The sequence below is a fragment of the Solenopsis invicta genome, chromosome 14 (genome assembly GCF_016802725.1).
Source record: "Solenopsis invicta isolate M01_SB chromosome 14, UNIL_Sinv_3.0, whole genome shotgun sequence".
NCBI lineage: Eukaryota > Metazoa > Arthropoda > Insecta > Hymenoptera > Formicidae > Solenopsis > Solenopsis invicta.
In genome coordinates this window covers 11057687-11076140 of record NC_052677.1, presented here as the reverse complement: position 1 = coordinate 11076140, position 18454 = coordinate 11057687, and the positions used below count along the sequence as shown (strand labels likewise).

At 38.5% G+C, this 18454-nt stretch overlaps 1 protein-coding gene across 4 annotated transcripts in view; it reads left to right on the top strand.

The window, feature by feature from the left end:
* Nucleotides 1-18454, top strand: part of LOC105199222 (matrix metalloproteinase-2) — a 184658-nt gene that overhangs the window by 131712 nt on the left and 34492 nt on the right. For all 4 annotated transcript variants that reach the window (XM_026137978.2, XM_011166207.3, XM_039457605.1 and 1 more), the window contains 2 exons: nt 14220-14366; nt 15346-15488. In XM_026137978.2, the coding sequence (XP_025993763.2) occupies nt 14220-14366; nt 15346-15488 (290 nt within the window). The remainder of the gene's footprint in view (nt 1-14219; nt 14367-15345; nt 15489-18454) is intronic.

The window sequence follows — 18454 nt, the reverse complement described above, 5'->3', positions numbered from 1 at the left end:
GAAATATTTTTTTCTGCCAACGTGCAAGTTAACGGTACTTTAATCGATTATGATTCGAAGAACGAATATCTCTTAACATTCAAATAATTGTCGTTTTTATCACTTTAGCCTCGGGCATTTCTAATTAAAATGTAATGTATGTAACATTTCTATAATGACGAGAATGCATTTAATGTCATTATCTGTTTTGCAAATTGCGGAAATTGCTCTCTGGTTTCCACCAGCTTCGAATCGTATCTTTCTCATTTTCCTTCATTAAACACGTATTCGATTTTTTTCTCTCGATGAAATACCTTTCATAGAATGCTTGTTTCGTCGAAGACACTTGTTCAGCGGACAGCAGTTAATCACGAAAGTTCAGCATCCTTTCGATTAAAAAAGGACATTAATCGACCGTGCAATCGACGAAGGTAATGACAAGGAAGGGATTTCTTAATTCACATTGCCCAAGTAACTCGTAGAATTTGCTATATATGTGTATACATAGATATATATAAAACTCGTTCATTCCCTTCAAGCTGAAAGTTGGTCGCAAAGAAGTAATAAAGTTTATCGAGCCCGAATATCTCGTGAACGCTGTAATGCTGAATGAGAAATTACGTCGCGAGTGTGTATATATATATATAGTTTTATTTTATCAAACTAACATACCTTCTTCAACATATTTTAATGGATTTTTAATAAAAAAAAGTAATAAAGTTAATTGCTCAAGCGCTTTATGTATTACATAAAGCGCTTGAGCAATTAACTTTATTACTTTTTTTTTATCAAAAATCCATTAAAATACGTATAAATGTTACTTGACAAATGAAGAAAGGTATATTACTTTATAAAATGAAACCATCTCTCTCTTTTTTTTTGTAAATATGTCTAGCATTTCTCTTCTGCGACTTTTTATTTGACGTCGGATATATCCACAAAGAGATTATTCCACAAAGTTATTTAAGATTATTTTATTTTACCTTTAAAGAGAGCCAAGGGAAATAGTTAAGAATCATCGTTCTTGCGGATTACTCCGTATATTCCCGGAAAATACTGCAAGCTGTTGCGGAGAGGTCTGCCCCGTTCGATTACGAACATTACTTTCGGTCGAGAGAGCGACAATAAAGTCTGCCCGAAAGATCCGGGGAAAGATCCGGGTGGAAGATAATAGGATGGCCGAATTACGTGTTACGGACGTGTTCGAATTTTCCGTTCGAGCTCTACGAATTAATTTAAGGAATTGAAACACGTTGTCGATGTCATCGTCTCGCTCGATCGCTGCGGAAAAATAGAACCACTCCGTCGCGCCGTGCGATATATATTCAGCCTCGAGTAAATACGGTTTACCGATGTCAAATAAATTTGCTTGCGATCGTGGCTTCGAGATGCCAGTTAACTTTCTCGGAGAAATGCGTTCTTTTATTACCCTCGTAAATCTATTCACGCGAAAAACGTGGAAATCTCCAAGTAAGTTCTACATCGAACTTCGAGGGATTATTTCTTTACAATTTCCGGGATAATTCCTCTTCGCTAAAATATTTAGGGGCGCGAGGAAAGTACGGTTCGCGCATTAGCTATACTTCAGTGCTGTAAATTATATTTTTAATTCATTGTTACGAAGCCATTTACTCGCTGCTAAAAAATAGACGAGAGTTGGCTTTTACTAATATATTTGAGATAATGCTTTGTGGAAGAAATAAATCCATCCATCTTGGTATACAATAATACTCAATTATACACTTTCATACGATATTCCAATTCCAATTTTGACTTCAATTTTAATTGCGCGTAATATACTTGGAATTTCCTCAAGATTTACGAATCAGAAAAAGATTCTTCTTCTTTTTTTTTTTTAAGAGAAATCGAGGTTTATTTTAACGCTTTTCTACAGTTGCTCGAAAATATCTACTACAATTTTGTAATAGTAAGATCGATGACTCTTTCTCTTTTTCGTACTTATTAAGCACGCCCGTCCTGCCACCGTCGACAAAGGATCAGCGTTAACCACGACACACGGCACGGCACGACACGGGGGTGTCTGCAAACCACTGCACCGAAATAACGATGGGTTTTCGTTACGCCCCCGAGCAATTCAAGGGCCCACCGGCCGATCCGATTCCGCGTGACGGACGGCCGATCGGCCCGATTCGATTTGACGCGCTTTTGTACGAGGATGAATTTGTCCCGCAGGATCTGCACTAATTAACTCTCTACCGCACAGTTGCCTCTGAACATCTATCTAAATAGTCACTACAAGCCGTACTTTGCTGTCGAAATTCTGCGAAAAACACGTCAAGTCAAATTAGTAGTTTAAACAAGCTGTTTTTGTTGATTGCAAGATTAATCGAGATTTCGAAGTATATTATTATATAAAAGAAATATATTCTGCACTGAGAGAAAAAATTGTAACGGTGGCAACTATAAGGAAACAAACCATACAAATTTTGTTAATGGAATTATAATATATATGTAGTTAAAGTGAACTATATTGCAGTTATTGCAACTAACAATAAGTTAATGATTAAGAGAAGTAATAAAAAATAGCTGAAATTATTAGATTATATATCGTAGTGTATTACAGCTATTTTTTATTAGTTCTCTTACCATTAACTTAGTTGCAATAAATAATATAGTTTACTTAACTATCTATTATAATTTTATTAACAAAATCTGTGTATGATTGTTTCCACTACAATTTTTTCTCTCGCAATCAGTGTAGATTGTTGATTTAGTATTGAATTGTACATTGGCGATTTACGAATAAAAAGAGAATGCTAATTTCTGAAAAAAACATTCGAAATATTATTTTTCTATTAAACACTGAAACGGAATAATTGCAACGGGAGGATTTTTTTAACAATTTGCGTCTCCATTTTCCAACGCGAAAAGTTCAGCATTGACGCAACTTGACTAATATGCGGCTGCAATCGCAACGCCCGCGCAGAAGATTGATGCGATCGTGAAGGCTTAGATAAATCCTCGTAGCGCGGCGGTTTAAAATCCTCGCGTGTCTGAACGAAGGGAGGGTTTTGGACGAACGTCTGAATTAATGGAAAAAAAAAAGAGAGAACGAGCACACAGGTCGACGGTTACGATACGAATATGGATTAACAGTTCTATTTTACACTCGCGCACATACTAATTAATTCGAGTACACGTAGTTGCGGAAACGGTCTATAGTCGCGATTATTATCTGCACAATTGCGGCCGCAGTATGTGGGTGCGGAGAGGAGGAGGAGGAGGGGGTGGAGGAGAAGGAGGATCCTAATATTGTCTCGGGATAATTGGATCGGCTCTCGTAGAATCGACAGGAGCTACGGGATATGGATGGGAAGTTCTACCGATCGCGACGCGGACTTCTGCCGGAAAATTTCCAGAAAGACGTGGAACGTTTGGTTAAGGTCGGAAATTGAGGTCGAAATCAATCCTGCTAATTTATTTACTTTTTGCCGTTATTTTTCTTTGGAAGAAAAAACGAAAGGGAAAATCGTACGAGAATTTTTCTTTCTTTCTTTTTTAATTTTTTAGAATAGTCGCGTAACGCCGACTATTTTATTTTCTCGTGAAATAATTAACAGCGAGACGTGAAATCGCGACGGGGCTCGAGCTCAAACTATCGAACCTCTATCGGGCCCGTCATCCGCAATACATTCGCGACGGAAAAGCGTGTCAATAAGCGCTGACAGTGGCACACACTCGGGCTGTGAACGTGATTATTGACGGAGTGATCGCGGGACAGTTTAGGCGGGACGCGTTTCTCTCTTTCTCCCTTTATCCCGTTCATGACTCTTGGAGGACATGTTGAATAGGATTCGCGATCATTGTCAGAGGTCCTCGAAGCCGCTCGTGGCACCTGTCGTTATCTCCTGTCGTTATCGCTGTCTCGCTTTATTTCTTTCGAGAGGTCTCTGTCCGTCTCTCTCGATCGACGATTCGCCCGATTTATTCTTCCGAGCTCGTCAATTGCGCTTCGATATCGGTGAGATACTTGACCACTTCGGTCTGTCGTTCGCAAATCCGCGCGAGAAAGAGCTTTCGATAACGCCGATCATCACGCGATCCACGAGAGCGCCCATGGAAATCGGAGCCGAGGTGAGTGTCGAAATGAATCGAGTGCCGTCAGCACCATGCTCGAGTGTTGGTTGTATCGCTCGACAATGTTGTATTAATCAACGAAATTGTGCGAACTGTAATCATTCACTGCGAACGAGCGTCCCAGCGTTCTTCTTCGCCTCCGAGCGTATTCCCTTCCCGCGAATAAAAATTTCGGACGCTCCACACCTCTCGCTCGCTCGCCAGCTATTTCCCAACCGATGTCACGCCCTTTTGTTCAAAACGCAAGGGAAATTCGGAGACTCTCGCGGAATCCGCGCGCGACGACGCAACGCGGCTCTTGAATTTTCGCCCGCGTTTTCTGAATAAATGAATTAACTTTTTCACGGAGCGTCCGTCATTGATCGTCGAGTGCTGTCATCGCCAATCTCCATGGCTGTCACCTGGTCCGGACGATCTACAGAACGTTCCGCGGTGACAATTGCGCGAATGGGTGGAGGAGAGGGTGAGAGGATGAGGCGTCCGCTTTGGAAATCGGACGATGGTGCTTCACAAGCTGTCGCACGCACGATCGCGGCAACGACTTAAACATATCATCTCTCCTCGACGCCGCGCTGAAGAGAGACAGCGAGTGAGAGGCCGCGTATTACATCATTATGAAACATTTTTCCCTCAGTGACTTGTGCGCGAGAAAGAATATTGGATAAAAAACAGGGGGTAGGGAGGGTAGAGGAAGAGCGGATGGATTCGCAGCGCCAAGCGATTCGAGATAATTGAAAATAAATTTAATATGAATTTAACTGAACCCGATTTATAGTTTATTTGCGCAATAGTAGTGATGTATCGAATTTTAATTTATACTAGGATCATATTATTTTACATTTATAGAATTTTATATATTTTTTTATGATACAATATATATTAATTAATAATACAATATTACTTGCGATGATACCATCGTAGAATGGAAATGCATTTACGTTTGAAAATCGAGATGTGACTTTTTCGCGTAATTTCTTCCACGAACTTGCGTTTCATTTATCTTCATTAGATTTACAGTTTTTAGCCAACGAGGATCGTGCTTGCATTTTCTTTTACTTTTTACTGTTATTACCGCGCATTGAGAGAAAAAAATTGTAGTGGTGGCAACTATAAAGGGACAACCGTACAAATTTTCTTAATGATATTAAAATATACATAGTTAAGTGAACTGCATTATAATTATTGCAACTAAGTTAATGGTTAAGAGAATTAATAAAAAATAGTTGTAATACATTATACAATCTAGTAAAATTTCAACTATTTTTTATTACTTCTTTTAATCATTAACTTAGTTGCAATAACTATAATATAGTTCACTTCAACTATATATTATAATTCTATTAACAAAATTTGTATGATGGTTCCCTTACAGTTGCCACCATTACAATTTTTTCTCTCAGCGTAGATTATATGCAACAAAGTTAATGATTAAGAGAACTAATAAAAAATAGTTGTAATATACCAATATAGTAATAATATAACTATAATATAGTTCACTTAACTATATATTACAATTCTGTACAAAATTTACAAAATTTGTAATAGAACGTTGACTTCTTACACTAATTGCCACCACTACAATTTTTTCTCTCTCGGTGTACGCGTTTGACAGGCTCGTACGAAATATGATCAACATCTCGATCCCTATCACTTGCTGTTGCAAATATCAGAGTCGTGAGACATTGACGTTGCTTTATCGCACATAATTTTCGTGCTGCCAAATGCGCATTACAGCTCTCTTGTACTGTTGAAAATTAATGCGAGCGTTGCGGCGCGCTTATGCGCGTTAATTAGCGGCGTATTGATGCGAGCGCTTTATTCGCGATTGTTCGGACCTGTCTGCCTGAAGAACCGCGAAATCGAAAGTGCTCATGAATGCAATCCAATGACAGCTAATTAGCCTATGTTTTTGCCCCGCTCCCGTTTCCCACTATTGTGCCCTCTATCTCGTTTATCTTCGTTTTCAACTTTGCAACGCGTTGGTACACGCATTTGCTATTTTCACTCGCTCGCCTTCCCTGACCTCTCCTTGGCGCTCAATAACGTCACGGAACAAAGGGCCTTGCTATTCCCTTACGAAAAATGTTCCGTTGTTAATTTTACCTAACGCAACGCCGTTCTTTTAGCGCCTGTCGCTTATACTTTTTCGCATAATCATCGCGGTATTCATTTACGAATATTACCATTCTTCTCGATATAATTACTCTTATAAAAAAAAAAAAATGACTTGATGCTCTTTTGCCTGTTTTTATATTTATATAACTAGTGGCTGCGTTCGCTTTGGCACCCACAGCGCTTGGAAGCGTCATTTGTCTTTGTTCATTTGATAAATAACAAAGATGAAACAAAGCTTAAAGCGCTGCGAAGCGAACGCAGCCTGACAAATATACATAAAAACATTAAGGTAATATTTTGCAATCTTATTAACCTGCTAACGGCTGAAAAAATCAATCCGGGTGATTAGTGTTTCTTTAATTGTAGCATATTTCGCATGTAAAAATTAATGTTGAATTTTTAATATCTCGTTGAGTAGATCTCGAACAAATCGGCGATGTCTGTCGTGAGAATTAGCCGATATATTCTCGTTAATTAACTCGTTAATTAACTCATTGGATTATTCGCACTACACATTGTCGACTTTTGCGATAAAAAAAAGGGGGGAAGTAAAAAGATGGTCTCCGGTACCCGCTTTTTCCCGTTCATTCGCGTCTATGCATTATTCGAGTGTTATATCGGGCAAATGTAAAAGCACCGCGAGGACGGAGCCGGCGAAGTACAGCTGAAAGTGGAAAATTAATATCCTCGGATGATCTATTGTTTCATTTTACGGTTTATTCGTTTCGCCGCTGAACTTCTTGTTGTCGCGCGAGTAAATTCAGTTCGCAATTCTTTCGGCTTTCTGCTCCGTGAATATAATTATTCTGCTGAAAATTATATTTTGTAATTTTGTTCATTTGTTGATTAAAAAAAGAATTATTTATAAACAAAATGATTTTTTAACAGTTGAATATTCTTGAAACAAATTTTTGTGTTTCTATGCGCAGAAAAAAATTTTGCATCAAATCAACAATTCTTGTTTCATGTACAAGCAACAATATAAAATCTTCTTGGAAGAATTTATAATCTTAAACAGACATAATTTGCTTACATCAAGAAAATTTTTCTCTCCATGTAAGCAAATCGTGTTTGTTTAAGATTATAAATTTTTCGAAGAAAATTTATATTCTTGCTTATACATGAAACAGTCATTGTTAATTTAATATTAATTTTTTTTTCTGTGTGTGCGTAGTTTGGTGTCTTTTAATTTTCCAATAAATATTTTCTCTCGATTATTATTCTTTCGATTAATTCTTTTTTCGTTTCCACTAGCAAAGTTACAATTCGAAAGAGATTTGCCTGTATTTCGAAAAAAAATCACAAAAATAACTACTTTTGCCTATGGGATACGCGTTCGAATACCGTATGGGCCGTATCTCTCTCGCAGATAAATCATGTTAAAGTTACGATTTTATACGTCGGCTATGTCGCTCCGCCTCGAAATTTACGAACTTGCGAATAAAGAAAATTGCGAATGGTGCAGCTGGGATAGTTACGAGCGAGGTGAGCCGCATCTTCCGCTCGAAAATTTGTGCCCACCGTTGCGGTAAAAATTACCCGTTCTTACGGGACTCGTCTCTTCCTAAGAATTGAATTTTTACATATTTTGTAGCGCAGATCGTGAAAGTGAGTAACCGTACTCGTAAAGCGCTATCTCATAGTACGGCTCTCTGAGGAAATTCCTCGAAATAATTTTTACATAAAAAAACGTTTTATTTCACATCTGTTCACGTAACATTTTTATTACGGAATATTGAATTTTACATTTATAGTGATTATGTGGAATACGCGTTACATAATATATTTTTTTAAAACGTTAAGTATTTTATTGTATTTATTTTGCTTGTTAACGATTATAGCAAGTTAAATATTAATTATTGAAGTTTTTCATTCGCAACGCGTACAATTCAACGGTATTTTTTATATTTCTTCCTCTTAACACGCTAAAATATTTTTGTTTCTTGTTTACTCTTAGATACACTGAAGTTTCCAGAACTGTGTTTTCTTAGGTACACGGGAGTTTTCAAAACTGCGTCTATAAACTTTTTAAAAGTTAAAATTACGAGTTCAAAATTGTGCGGGCGTATTTTATCGCGGTGGAAGCGGCAGTACAAATAATCACGCGTAATTATTATTAAAGTTGCCAAAAGACAGTGTATTACGACGACGGCGCGGCGGAGGCGGCGAACACGACGTCGTAAAGTCCATTCATCAAAGTTTGGGAGCAAAACACTCTGGGGGACGCTTATACATGGGAGAAGGAGGCATTACACGGCCGAAGTTTACCAAATTTGCGTTGCTCTCGGTGGCTTATTGTCACCGCAGGATTTGCATCGCTCTCTCGTACCTGTCGCGCCGCCTTCTTCAACTACTAAGTCGTTTCGTATGCAATAGCGTTCTTTTCCACGTCGAAACATCGAGACTTCACAAATTCAGTGGCAGGACGGAATTACAAATGCGCATCGAGATCAACGAAAAACCGGAAAAAGTAATCGCGTAAAGAAATATATGAATCATAAGTATTTAAAGGACGCGATAGAAATATTTTATAACCATTTAAAGAGAGTTTAAATTTTAAATTCTATTAAAACTCATTTTTTTAAAGTCAAAGGGTTCGTCGTACATTAGCGAAATATTTCGCAATAAGCAGATTTATTTTTATACGGATTAAGAGCGCAACATATATTTTTTTTTTTAGATGCGCACTTAGTAATCGCTGGATCGTGCTTGACGGACTGCGCGCTTTTGATCGTACGGGAATTTGGCGATTAGTTCGATGAAATATGCGGTCGATTTTTCAGAGGATAATCCTCGGAGAGGGACGGGTGGGTGCTGCACGCCGTCGCGATAATTCAGTCGAAAACTCGGTGTTTTCTCGCCGATCGCGAACCATTAATAAAGTAAACGCGCTTTAAAACGCTTTAGCGCGTAATTCTACACCGCGCCCGGGTTCTGCCGACGCAGGTCTATATTTTATCGCGATATCTCTCTCTTTCTCTCTCGCTCCGCGATGTTCATTACCGATTGGCCGCGTAATGAATACGAGACGATGCTGAAGGCGCGATATTAATGGCGTGTGCGGATGCAGTTGCTCTCGCGAAATTAGATGCGCCCGAATGCACGTGGCTGAAACTGCACGAGGCAAATTGTTTCGCGTAGACTAATTGCGGATGCATCGATAAATGATCTATTAAATGTCAAGTGAAACGCGATAACGCCAGGCTTAATTAGGTCACCAAGAAGTCTAGAGAGAGAATGTGTGTGTGTGTGTTTTGCGATGATTGCAACATTAATACTGCACATAAACACACTCGAAGCGACCCTATTTGAAATTACCATCGTAGTATATACTCGTATATATATATATATTTGTTCATCTCCTTTTTACGCTTTTCTTACTTCCCTTTCCTGTTTTTTTAGCCGTCTTTATTCTTTCCAGCTGAATACATTTCGATTTCTGGCACACTTCTCATTGCATTACGCGTTTCCGTTCTCGAGGAGTATTTTCTAAAGCACAAGGATATTCTTTCGACGACACCCAACGGCGATGATTACCGTCAACGTCTTGTTTCAACCTCGCGTCGACCTAGATAAGAATTATTGACATGTAGACGAACGCGTCTACGAACGACGTGAGAAAACTCGCGCGCGCTCGCTCAAGCGAAATATGCTCGCTCGTTTTAAACTAAGCGAACGCCTGCCCCATTTTATACGAGGCGAGCGTAACTATCAATTTACCTATTTGTCCGGACGCCTATTCGTCCATTAATCTCCGTCGGTTGTCTAACGGGCGTTAAATCGCACGTGTGTGTATATGTGCGCGAGTGTGCATGTATGCACGAGGGGTTGGTTCCTTTTTCTTCATTTACCTATTAGATATTACATTAGACCATTTTCCATTTCTAACGTATTACCGGCCAACCGCGATGTGCAACGTTTTTCCGTCTACAACTAATGGAGTTGAATTTAATTAATGGAACGTGGTCTCTCCTGGATTTCTTTAAACATGAATACTGAGAGCGAGAGAGAAAGAGAGAGAGAGAGGGCGTTTTTAAAACCCCCGAGACCATTAAGATTAAATAACGCGCGTTGGAAAGATGAGCTTTTCACTTCATTGCACAGTTCTTACGTCGATTCGCGTATACTTATTTCAATTTGTATATCAAAGAGAAATATTGCAAATGTTATTTTAAAACATTGCGCGGAGAGAAATAAGTATGTTTATCTTGCCATGCGGTTTTCCTCTTTTGTTCTGACTTTCTTCGCGCAATTATGTCTTCGCCCTGGCTCATATTTCTTTCCCCCGATTCTTTCGCGAACATCTATTATTCTGGTGTATTACAAAAACGTGTTACGCTAGACTGTGTAAAGACGATGTGACGTGCGCGTGTGTGCTCGCGCGTGTATGTCGCTTGCCGAGGAAAGAGAACCGATCCACGCGAGGACAACGGAACGGGTGATCGATAGCGAATTTGCAGCGAAAAATAATATCCTTCCGCCACGAGAGAGCTACGTCTTTTATCCTTTGTACCGCTTATGCGTGTCGCGCGTTGCAGACTCGAAATGCGATCACGTATTTAAGAATGTTTTTGTTATACAATGCGAACAAATTATCGAAATTTAAAAGCTGAAGACTTCTCTAGGTTTATTCTTTTTTTTTTCTTTTACTAATTAACGACAACAAATTTTGATCGCAAATGCACGAATTTTGAATGAAAAATTTGATTTATAATAGTTTTTGCAGCGAAAATTTACTATAATTTTGCTGCAATTTTAAATAAATGACTTTTAAATGAGTAAGTAGAGTAAAATGAATTTTTGCACGAATATTTATTAGAGTTTTATTAGTAGATGTATGTAAACATTTTCATTTAATTGGTAATGCTACTTTTGCATAAAATTTGCAAATAAGTATTATTATACAAAACGCGATTTTATTCTGAATTTTTTTCTCTCGATGTACGCAAGAATCAAGAGTAAACAAAAATTTAAATAACTTTTAAACCAATAAGTGAATTTTGTGCTCAAATTTTGCACACACGGAAAAAATTTAGTGTCACATCAACAATTCATAATTTCATATACAAGCAAAAATATAAAATCTTGGAAGAATTTATAATCTTAAACAGACATAATTTGCTTGCGTGGAGAAAATTTTTTTTTCTTGTAAGCAAATTATGTCTGTTTAAGATTGTAAATTCTTCCAAGAAGATTGCATATTCTTGCTCATATATGAAACAATAAATTCTTGATTTAATCCTAAATTTTTTTCTATGTGCCGATACTCAAACGTAATACTAGAATATTCCATAAAATTTTTACACATTCGGTAATGTTTGAGACATGACATACATCCTCAGAAACGACCGTCTTTTAATTCCGTGTATGAAAGACACTTGAGCAATTCCTTACTCGTAAAAACGCTATTCGGGTCACGCGACTGACGTTAATTTCACTATTACGAAACGATACGCGGAGCATACGTTCGCAAAATTACAATGGAATTCACGGCCCCGAACTTTATGTGGAAAATTTCGAGATTTAAGACCGGTATCCAAGAGTGACGCGGGGTGTAACTTGAAAACATTCTACATACGCGGAAATCTAACGTTGAAATTTACAGCGTATTCGGGAATTGCGCGCGCGCGCGCGCTTGCCAAGGATAACCTTTCCAACTATTCCACGTATATATATATATATTTCCGTAATGTGAACTTCAAACATTTCGTGACACGCAGGTTACATTTGAGTCGTTCTATATATTAGCGAACCGTTCGGCACGGGCTCCGGCATACGCGTATAGTTTCGCTTCTGTCCCCTCGAGCTATAGACGCGCGAGAAGTTGCTCGAATACGCGCGGAGAGTCGCGCGAGAATTGCATCGGCGAGAATTGCATCGGAAATATTGATATTCGCCCCCGGTGGAAAAGTTCCGCGCCGGCGGCGCGGGCGCATCGATCAGTGTCGGATCGGTTCACCTAATTAAGCGATATGTTCATCGTTTTAATAAAACAGGCACGTAAACGCGAGCAATGATGCGCCGCAGCGATACGCGTAATCATCATCGCCGACGCTGCCGGGCCCCGTTTCCCATTTCCGATATTACCCGCGGGCGGCCGTTAATAATGTAAATTGTCGTGGCCGGCTTTCTGTCGACGTAAATCGCACGTATTGACGCGAATCGGATCGCTTCATCAAAAGTCGGACGAGGGTTTACGCGTGGATCGTTACATTTAATATTGACGTGCGCGAGCGGAATGACATTGAATAAATGACAAAATTATGAATAATTACGATAAATTTGCATACAGGAAATTTATTTCACAAAGGTAATACGATGAAATAAAAATTGTTAATAAATTTCAATAATTTTAATAACGAGTCGTAGGTGTAGCGATGAAAGTCGGGAAAAGCGATATTTCTAGTAGCGATGAAATAAAAATCATGTGAAATCTATTAAAATCTTAAGCTGACGCTTAAAATGGGAAACTAAAAATGTAAGAGCAAAGGGGAATATGTAATAATTCGATTAAATATTTAGAGTTTCTCGCAAAATTGGAGTACATATTTTATCAATTATACATGCGTTTGACAAATAACGAAGAGAGATTTTTATGAAATTAAATTTGAGCGACGTCAGAAATTGCAGTGCGCGAACCTCTTCTATTTGCGGATTTCTACACATATAGACGTCGGGTAAATAAAACATGTATGGATATCGAATAAATAAGGGAGAAACGCGCTCGTAATAAAACGTAAACAGACATCTCGTGCGGGGGGCGGGGAGGAGGGGGGCGTCATAATTATGCAGCCGCGACTGTAGAAACAACTCGGCGATAGTTGCCATTACGCGAAATGATTAATTCCGCTTGCTTGTCAAAGCACTTCAAAGATCGTGGAGTCTTGACACGGATTCTACAGAAGTTGGTGGCGGCGACTTTTGAAAAAGAGAGAGAGACTCAGATACTTTCAATTAATTTATGCCGAATGCCCACGTTATTTCATATGTTTAGAGTATTTCCCGTTGAAGGGGTTAAAATAACAGGAGAGACGAGCGTAACTCTCCGAGAGTGGCGAAACTTTTTTCGCATACTCCACGCACCGAGCTCGCGCATCGCCCGCGAGAGAAACTTGAGGGAGGCTTGTTTTACTTGCGATCTCGTGTAAATAATGGCGAGCTCGTCGAAAGCGAGACGGCGGTGTCTTGTGCGCGAAGCATAATTGCGGAGTTTCGGGGAAGGGCGACTTTAAAATGGGAGGATGTGTCATAGAGAAGAAACGGAGATAAAAGACTCTTGCTCTTATTGTTAGTAAGATTTCATTATCTCCAGAATTTACTTACGAACGCAAGATGCGCAAGCATCTTTTATAAAATTAATTAGACGCTTTGTATTCTCTGGCGAATAATTGCTAAATTAGAGTATTTAAAATTAGGGTATTTAAAATTATATATGTTTAAATAAAATAAATGAGTTTTAGCAAAGGCGGGATATAGGTATATCAAATCAGTAGGTCCTTCAAAGTGACATAAAACTGTACTCTTGCTTTTGTACAAATTTACACACACATACATACGCGATCAAGATTTATTTATTAAGAAGAATATTATCTTAAAAGATTATTTTGTTGTTGCGCAATGTATAAATTAAAATAGACACAGATCGCTACGCTGTAATTTAAATTCAAACAGACAAATTGCCATACTCTAATACTGTCTGTCGAATTTAAAGCGGCATTATTCCGATCATTGATCAAACTTAATGCTGACGCAGTCCTGAACTATTGCGAGTACGACGCATTTCTCTCGCTCTTATATGTGACGATCGCGTGTTCCCAAGTAATCAATAATAGACAAATACTTGAACTTTGCGGATACAATCGATCAACGAAGTTTGTATAGCGTTTATCGGAGCTGAGCGGTGGCGGATCTTCTTGGCGAGCGCTGCGTAAATATTTGCCGTTTATGTCGCCGCGCTTGTCCTCGCTTCGCGACGGATCGATTGATCGATCTCTCACGTGGGAATATTCCTTTCGTTTTTTTTGCAGTCTGAGATCCGAACAGCCTAGTGGCTTGGACACAGGCGGGGTCCGGCTGCAGCTGAGTAAGGCCCTCAATCTCTGGGCCAGAAATTCGAGGCTCACCTTCCAGGAGATCAACAGCGACCGTGCCGACATCCTGGTCTACTTCCACCGGTAAGTTTGCTTTAAAATAAAACCCAATCAATTTAACAGCCTACTTGTTTCGAGGCGCTCATGTATCTTGAACGGTTCTGCTGTTGAAATTAATTCGTGCAAGCCAAGAATGCGTTTTGTTACACAAAAGAATGGCAGTTTGTAAAAATTTTACTCTCAAGCGCAATTCGAATCGATTAAAATTATTAAACTCACTTATTATAATGTATTATTATAAATTACGTTGAAAAAAAAATTTTAGTGGTGGCAATTATAAGGGAACAACCGTACAAATTTTGTTAAAAGAATTATAATATATAGTTAAGAGAACTAATAAAAAATAGTTTTAATATACTACTCTCTAAAATCTTTGGAGTGGAAGTCTTGATAAAGAGTGGCAGGATTTTCACTCTTTTAGAGTGGAATTCCACTCTTTTGGATGAAATTTCACTCTAAAAAATTTAGAGAGTATGTAATATAGTAATTACAATTATTTTTTATTAGCTCCTTTAACCATTAACTTAGTTGCAATAACTATAATATAGTTTACTGAACTATAGGTACATTATAATTCTATTAACAAAATTTGTACGGTTGTCTCTTTAGTTGCACTACAATTTTTTCTCTCAGTAATAATTAATAAAAAATTAAATCAACATATAAACTAACAATAGTTATTAAAATTATTATTATAAAACTATAAATCAGTGAGCTTTCATATTTGTAATTATAAAAATTAGGATTGAGCGTTTGAGCTCTCACTCGAACTTTTAGAAATCCTAGCTGTGTCACACCGATGTTCGAAGTTACTTGCATCGTGTGTGTGTGTGTGTGTGTGTGTGTGTGTGTGACATAGTAATAACGCCAAATAATGCAATATACATAAACATACATGTACATAATCATGTAGAATTGCAAACTCACGATATACATTAATTTCGACGGCAGCTGATAATTTTGTTTGGCAGAGCGCCAAATATAATATTCACTGCGTATTCAGGGGTTATCACGGAGACGGATATCCGTTCGATGGCAGAGGTCAGATCCTGGCGCACGCGTTCTTCCCGGGCAAGGACCGCGGTGGAGACGCTCACTTCGACGAGGAGGAGATTTGGTTGCTTGAGGACGAGAGCAACGAGGAAGGTAAGTGGATCGGAATTTTTCGGTTTAAATTTCTTGTGCGAGCTATTGGGACACTGCACAAACTCAGAGACGGGAGAGAGCTGCTGTATAATAAATACACTGACAACGAGAAAAAGACAGTTACAAATTTATTTGTGGGGATACACATTTATTTCGCTGACACGAATCTTTATTTAAATACGACGACGTAAAATTTTATTCCCAGCGAATAAACCAATTAATAAAAAAGTGAGATACACTTTATTGAAATGTATGTTTGCACCATCGCAATCAAATCTTGTTACTAACCATTAAGAATTGTGGAAAACGTCACAATCAGTGTGGTATTCCAATTGTTTCTTCGTGACAAGTGAGCTGTTTTGGGCAGATATGCAATTTGATTATGTATTTATATGAATATTTAAAGCTCGAGTGTTTCCGCATCGATTTCTCTCTCGGGAGCTTTGATGATGGCGCGGTCATAGACTTTCGTGCAATCATCCGAAGACATCCGCGTTTTGGTGACGCGCCAACTCGGTCATTCGATACAAGGCGCGGTTACACGCCTGCGGGAGAAAGGGGCTCCGGATTGCTCCGAGAAAGCGGTCCTTTCAATTCTGTCAGGGGCAGGACGTTATAACGCCGGATCAATATAAAACGTCGGATAGCACATAAAGGTATTCACGAGCGGCGTGTGTGCGCGCTCGGCGAACTGTTTGCGCGTTTTCTTTATTGATCCTTTCGACGTGTTTTCACCTTTCTTTTAATACAATGAGAGCAGCTTTATCTCGAACTTTTCCAAACAACGGCACGCGCTTGATACGTTTACCAATATTAATTATTAATAGCGTGACTTTATTTACCCAAATTTAATTCCAGTGTATATAAATATATTTTTTTTTCCCATTTAACGCAATGAAAATTTATATTCCGAGTTTTTCAATTTATAACATGTTACCAAATATATGTTTGAGAATTAAATGGGTGATGGTATCATTATTTTCACCTGGCTCTTTTTTCTTGTAAACAAAAGTTTCTCTTTATGCAAAATTAATTGCATTTTTATACAAATGGCTGAATAATTAAATATGCATTTCATAAAATAACGTCGGGGAAAAAGTTTTTGAAATTGTTGAATTGTTTTAGTTGTTTCATTGATTGAATTCGGCCTGATTTCATTTTTTAATATCTTCAGAGAACTTTTATATACATGTTTGTATAATTGATTGGAATAATTCTATAATTACGCGTTATCAAGGATATTTCGGATGTCTGATGTCTTTCACGCTTTCACTCCTCTTCAGCGAGTTGAGCGAGTTCAGCGCATCGTCTTCATTGACCGCGTTTCGATGTCAAATGCTTGATGCAGTTAGCGACGATCCTCGACGAAAGTTAGCAGAAAAGACCTAAAGACAGAGACAGATAACCTGTTGGAATGATTAACAGTATTTCCTTAATGGCTCGGCATTGCGCGTGCATTTAATTAGTGCACAATTGAGGCAACATGATGCCGTTGCCAGAGCAAAGCCAGACAGACAGATAGAGATAGAGCGAGAGAGAGAGAGAGAGAGAGAGAGAGAGAGAAAGAGAGAGAGAGAGATGCCGATTTCTCCGCACGAGTTGCGAGGATCCATCCACCGCGAGCGTCCCTCCTGCTTCCATTAAGATTGCTTAATTGCGTAATTCGTGTCGCGAATCACCCCGTGATTACGACCTCGTAATTGCAACAGTTAGCCAAGCGACGTGCCATAGCGCAATAGTTAAACTTGCCGACTGTCTGCCTGTCGCCGTGCTGCAATCTTGCGTTTGCTTCCGCATCCCGTGTGACATACGCTTCTGATACGCTCGTTAATTCTCATTTACGATTGAAATATAACCTTCGTGCCTTTAGATTGCGTCGAATAAACGCATTATGTTATTTAACAAATCTATATCGCTTACGTAGTAATCACTGACACACATTAATAACAGTTATTAAAAGCTATGTATTTTGTTTCGTAAATTGGAATTATCACATTATGTACCCTTTTTATTTAAATGTTACAGAATTATTAATTGACGCGAGTGATCACAACAAGATTAAATTAAAACGATTATTATGTTTTGCAAATACATCTTTCATTAAACAATTAATTTGGATTTGCGATTTTCTTTTTGCAGGTAAACAGAAAATTATACGTATCGGATCAACATGTATTAATTAATTAATTAACACGGGGGCTTTATAAAGAGCTGGATTTATTGTTCCGTGTTAAAACGGGAGGGAACTTTTGTTCTCGGTCACAACCGTTTAATTATTTCTCATTTCCCGCTGAGTAAGTTTTATTCCGTTGATTTATCACCGGGGGAAGAGTAATTAGCAGAGAATAATTAGAGACAATTTGTATACGCGGTTGACAATTTATCGCGCCGGGGAAGACAGCGTGAAGTATTTCAGTCGATAAGCTCGTCCTTGTGGAAATCGAGCGCTGCAACAAAAGTCCGTCATCTCGTTTCCAGCGTCACGAACATTTCTGCGTCGTTCGTTGTAACGTTCTGCATAATACATTTCCGCACTTTCTTCGCGCGCTACACTCTCCACCACCCCGGCACCTGAGGGAGGGGGAGAGGATTTCAAGCAACGGAGAATGAACATCACGGAATACAATTCGAAGTAGCAGCTTTTTTCTCCGACAAGAACTAATTTGCTCGGGCAAATCCGCTTTGCAAAAAAAAAAAAAAAATGAAACTCCTGCAACGTGAGAAGTTGGTTGCAACGAAGAATGAGAAGTCTTGAGAGCCCTCCTCTCTCGACTTACGGAATTTACAAATGCGTGAGATTCTCTCTCAGGTTTATAATTTTCATAATTGTTACATCTCGACTTGTATTTCTCGATGCTAAAATTTTTTTAAAGGAACGATTTTAAAATTTTTTTAAAATAATAATATATAATATTGCAGATAATCGAGAATTTTATTCCACAGTCCATTTCGACGAAATTTTACGG